General features: G+C 43.9%; 1 protein-coding gene across 1 annotated transcript; it reads left to right on the top strand.

The window, feature by feature from the left end:
* The first annotated feature begins 879 nt into the window (after window positions 1-879).
* smtla (somatolactin alpha) lies at window positions 880-4876 on the top strand. The gene is made up of 5 exons (XM_060075964.1): window positions 880-1219; window positions 1779-1966; window positions 3233-3346; window positions 3966-4145; window positions 4538-4876. The coding sequence occupies exons 1-5, from the start codon at window positions 1195-1197 to the stop codon at window positions 4736-4738; spliced, it is 708 nt and encodes a 235-aa protein (XP_059931947.1). The 5' UTR covers window positions 880-1194; the 3' UTR covers window positions 4739-4876.
* The last annotated feature ends 355 nt before the right edge of the window (window positions 4877-5231 follow it).

Raw genomic sequence — 5231 nt, 5'->3', positions numbered from 1 at the left:
ATTTTTTTTATTTTTTTTATACTAGTGAAAGATACACATAATGAAGTAGCTGGAAAGGGTTAAACATCTTCCTCCACTGCAGACGTCAAGGTTCAGACCTCGAATACATGCAACATATCCTAATAATGATATTGAATTCATATTGTTATAAAATTAATCCATATAAGATAAGAACATCATTAGCATGGTATATTTTCAATGATTGAAAATATACTATGCTAATGATGTTCTTATCTTCTTATAAATGATTGAAATTCAATAATTTGTTCCATTAAAAAGTTTCTATGTATTTTTTAAGATTGTAGTTCACATCTTGTCATTTGTCTGCATACTTAAACTAAATAAATTGATTAGTAGGAACACCAGGACCAAGAAGCAGCGTCAGGACATTTCTGGAATAGTGAATAATATGTATGAATCTAACGCATATAGAAAAAATGTGTTATACCTCAACTATTACTATCTACTCTAATTATAAGCTCAGAAATACCAACTCAACGTGTGCAGGATTTTGGACTTGTGAGGGTCAATGATTATGAATACTTTAGTAAATTACCTTTTCTTTCTCGATTACTTGCACTTGAGTTTAGTTTTTGATGATATTTGGGTCGTGTCACCTTGTCCTGACAGGTGCCAACCCAGGTGACCATAAATCATTATGCATGCCCCTTAAGTCTGAAGACCTTTGGGCCTGAGTACTTGAGAGTACTCACCTTCGCATAATGAATACAGACAAGGCTGTGCTGGAGTACAATAACTTACAAGCAGTGTCTGTTTACGACTGCCTACGCACACCTCTCATAAGCTTTTCACTCATTCATGTGTCGGTCAAGCTCTATAAATGATGAACCCCTAGACATTGCCAAAACCTATCCTACACCACCCTCTCCTACATGCCATATCCATACACAGGACAATCCTAAACACACCTATCTTCACCCGTAACTTTCCTCCACCACCCATCATACACATACTTATCGATAAATAGGCCTATAATACACCAAACGATCCTGCTTTATACTTTACTATACACAGACCTAGCCCACAAAACTAACCTAGCCAGGACTTCCCTACACCGACCTTTCTTACAACATCTGTTCTGCTCAGACCATTCTATACATAGACTTATCCGACACAGACCCTCAGTACACACACCTATCCTACACAGGCCTATCCTATAGCTATACTGACACAATGCACACATTAGCAGCAGTAGTAGGTGAGTTGTCGGCCCTGTAACCATGCTAAATGAAAACAAACAAAAACCTTTTTCTTCTTCATAGTTTCCTCTGTTATTGTCTTCATACATCTATGTACTTAGTATTTAGTACTTGTTGTTTGTATTAATGTTTCTATATGTTCCCTGTCTCATGGAAGTGGGGTGTGTGTGTGAGATTATATATATATATATATATATATATATATATATATATATATACATGTCTGTTTGTCTGTCTAATGTACTCCTGTGTATGATTGTGTTTGGTTACATGTGAAGATGTGCGTATGTGTGTGTAGGTGTGCACACATGCGTGCGTGCGCGCGTGTGTGTTTATGCATGTGCGTGCCTATGCTTGCGTGCGCCTGTGCTTGTTTGTGTAGGCACAGTATTTGTTAACGTGTCTGTTTGTGTGCATATGTCCACATGTCCACGTGTGTGGGTTTGTGTGTGCGTGTGTGTGTTTGTGCATGGCGTGCGCGTGTGCGTGCGTGCGTGCGTGTGTGAGTATGTGTCCATGCATTCTCACCATCCACCCGCCTTGGCTGTCTCCCTGTAGTATTGCAGGTGTGCTGGGCTGCGGTGCTCTGGCCCTGTCCGCCCGCACACAGCTTCCCAGTGGACTGCAGGGAGGAGCAGGCCGGCAGCTCCCAGTGCCCCACCATTTCCCAGGAGAAGCTACTCGACCGGGTCATCCAGCACACAGAGCTCATCTACAGAGTCTCCGAGGAGTCCTGCTCCATGTTTGTGAGTAATGCCTATTTTTACGCCTCCACAACCTCTTTTTACTCCCTTTTTCTTTTTTTCTCTAACTGTGCTCCGATAAAACTGGATAAATGCATTTAAACACTTCCCTGACCTGCTCCATTCAAAAGATTAAATCCCTGTTAGGGTGTGTAGATATATATAGAGCAGGAGTGGTTGCTTGGATGTCTGGGGAAAAAAAGGGTCTCTTTTATTGTGACTGTCAAATCTGCAAAGACATAACTGTCTAGTATACTGACTAGTGCAGTCGCAGAGACACCAGTAGAACAACAAATTGTGTGTGTTGATAGTGGCCAAATGAAGACATTCTGAATGAATACAAGATGTGCTAAAGATCTTAACCATCTACAGGCTATAGCTTTTGTTTATTCATTCTATTTTGTGTGTCTTATTGTTGCAATCAATGTCATGATAAAAAGGGTTTGCTGTGTATGCATGAATCTGAATCTGTGAATTAAAAAATCAACATTAAACATACTTCCGCACACCAAGGGTTGTGCCAGAGCTACTTTAACCCTAACCCAACCCTTAACCCCTAATCCTGACCCTAACCCTGACCCTGCCCCCAAACCTTTCCTTACCCATAACAATAACCTCACTGACAGACAACAGTCCCCAGCTGTACCTGATCCCGACAGGGCATTTTTGGTATGGCCATCCTGGTTTTATTAGCCAAGGATACACTGTTAAGGGGACATGGGCTGATCCAAGAGCTGATAATGATATTCTGCAGCACTTTGAGCCAAGGTCTCGGAAGCCCGGAGAGTAAGTTGTAGTTTGAACATCTAAAATGTTTTGTCAGATAAAACCATTTTGTGCAGGGATGGGGGGCTGTTACAGGAACAGGAACAGCACTGTGTGAAGCCCACAGACTCAGAACAAACCACACGCCTCTGCTGTGAAGAATGCATTGTGCAGACACACCTTAGCTCCTATATGGCCAAATTGCAAATAGCTTCCTACTCATAATCTGCCTAAAGCTCTCCAATCGGTATTGAGTTGTGCTTTGTGTTTGTTTTTCTGACTTATGCTTGTGTGTGTGTGTGTGTTTGTGAGTGTGTGTGAGTGTGTGTGTGTGTGTGTGTGTGTGTGTGTGTGTGTGTGTGTGTGTGTGTGTGTGTGTGTGTGTGTGTGTATGTGTGTGTGTGTGTGTGTGTGTGTGTGTGTGTGTGTGTGTGTGTGTGTGTGCGTGTGTGTGTGTGTGTGTGTGTGTGTGTGTGTGTGTGTGTGTGTGTGTGTGTGTTGCAGGAGGATATGTTTGTGCCGTTCCCTGTGCGTCTGCAGAGGAACCAGGCTGGCAACACCTGCATCACCAAAGACTTCCCCATCCCCACCTCCAAGAATGAACTCCAGCAGATCTCTGTGAGTAGGCGGGAGTTAAACGTCTTGTGCCTGTTTGTATTTAGTTTATCAGCGCTCTCTCTCTCTCTCTCTCTCTCTCTCTCTCTCTCTCTCTCTCTCTCTCTCTCTCTCTCTCTGTATAATGTGTGTCTGTGTATGTATGTATGTGTGTGGGCACTTTTGTCTCTAGCCTAGCACACCTGTGCACACATGCTTTTCTCATCCTTCATGTTTGATTGCACATTTGGCAATTTTTACTCCGCACACACCATCTAAAGTTCACCATGATCAGCGGGTTGGAAAGAAAACACTTATCTAAAGGCCAAGGCAGGATTATCTGACTTGAGAGGGGGGAAATAACTTTCATCACTTGATCAGTTGATGTGGCAAATGTCAACCTACAATGCAAAGAGATGTCCCTCTAGAATGCGCGGATTGAACACTTTTGACATTAAAACCAGCTCCCAGGCTCTAAGATCAGAGCTCAGCGCACCATGGGACACTTTCTCAACCCTGCAGCAGCGACATTTCCTCACCCTCACCGTGGCCACTGAAAACCACCACGAGAACCACCACCACCAACGTATCGCAGGGACACGAGACGGGTTGCACCCTTGACAGGCTCTCCACGCTTCCCCAGGACACTTGGTTGCTGCACTCAGTGCTGATGCTGGTGCAGTCGTGGATCGAGCCGCTGGTCTACCTGCAGACCACGCTGGATCGCTACGATGACGTGCCCGACGTGCTGCTCAATAAGACCAAGTGGGTGTCGGAAAAGCTGATTAGCCTGGAGCAAGGGGTGGTGGTGCTCATCAGGAAGGTGGGTGTGGCTTTAAATCATTTTCAAGCAAAAAATAATAACTAATGTTCAGGTCGTAAAGTGTGTGTGCTTCAAGCGTTTGAACCCAATCAACCATCAGGGACTGGTTGCTAGTTAGTCATTTGCTTGTGGCCTTTTACAGGACCTTTATGGGACCTTTCAAACCTTTGCAAACCACAAAATGAATGGAATCGCAAAAGGGAAATAATAGCTTGCAAGTCCTCGATCTCTCCCCCCCCCCCCCCCCCCGCATATCAGTCAAACAACTGGGATCTGATCTGATATAAGCTCACTCTATAATCCCGTTCCTAACAAGGGATTCAAATGTCTTTCCGCTATCTTTCCCTTGGTGCTAACATCGTTTCATCGTTTCATCGTGTGTCCTCGGGCAGATGTTGGACGGGGCGATACTGAACTCGTCCTACAACGAATACAGCGCAGTCCAGCTGGACGTTCAGCCAGAGGTGCTGGAGTCCATTTTGAGGGACTACAACGTTCTCTGCTGCTTCAAGAAGGACGCCCACAAAATAGAGACCATACTCAAACTCCTCAAGTGTCGGCAAATTGACAAATATAACTGTGCCTTGTACTAGATGATCCCTCACCATACTATGTTTATAAAATATATTATTCTACTATTCTGCTCCGGGTAAAGCATTTCATAGAGCACTCCCAACGGTTTATTTGCATGTTGTGTAGTAAAGCAAATAAAGAATCTGCATATTCTCCCATTGATTTTTCAATTCCTTTGTTCCAACCCAGGGTTTGTATTGCTCACTGGGCTCTCAGAGTGTTTTGATTATTTTCCAAGACCCCCAGAGCATTCCTTAAAATACACTGTAAAAGGGGAGCTGGTTTCACCTCTGCATTAGTTAAATGAAAACTCTGCATGGGAGAGTGGAGTCAAACTGAGAGCAGTTGCCTTCTACAAAGAGAAATAAAGGGAGAGAGAGAGAGAGAGAGGGAGAGAGAGAGAGAGAGCGAGAGAGAGAGAGAGAGAGAGAGAGAGAGAGAGAGAGAGAGAGAGAGAGAGAGAGAGAGAGAGAGAGAGAGAGAGAGAGAGAGAGAGAGAGAGAGAGAGAGAGA

This window comes from Gadus macrocephalus, chromosome 16 (assembly GCF_031168955.1).
Source record: "Gadus macrocephalus chromosome 16, ASM3116895v1".
Classification (NCBI taxonomy): domain Eukaryota; kingdom Metazoa; phylum Chordata; class Actinopteri; order Gadiformes; family Gadidae; genus Gadus; species Gadus macrocephalus.
The sequence above is the reverse complement of the archived record's forward strand: the minus strand, read 5'-3'. Positions and strand labels throughout refer to the sequence as shown.

Coding starts and splice junctions, on each gene's coding strand:
- smtla (XM_060075964.1), top strand. CDS start 1,195: ATGCACACATTAGCAGCAGTAGTAG. Junction 1,967..3,232: donor AGGAGTCCTGCTCCATGTTT/GTGAGTAATGCC, acceptor TGTGTGTTGCAG/GAGGATATGTTTGTGCCGTT. Junction 4,146..4,537: donor TGGTGGTGCTCATCAGGAAG/GTGGGTGTGGCT, acceptor GTCCTCGGGCAG/ATGTTGGACGGGGCGATACT.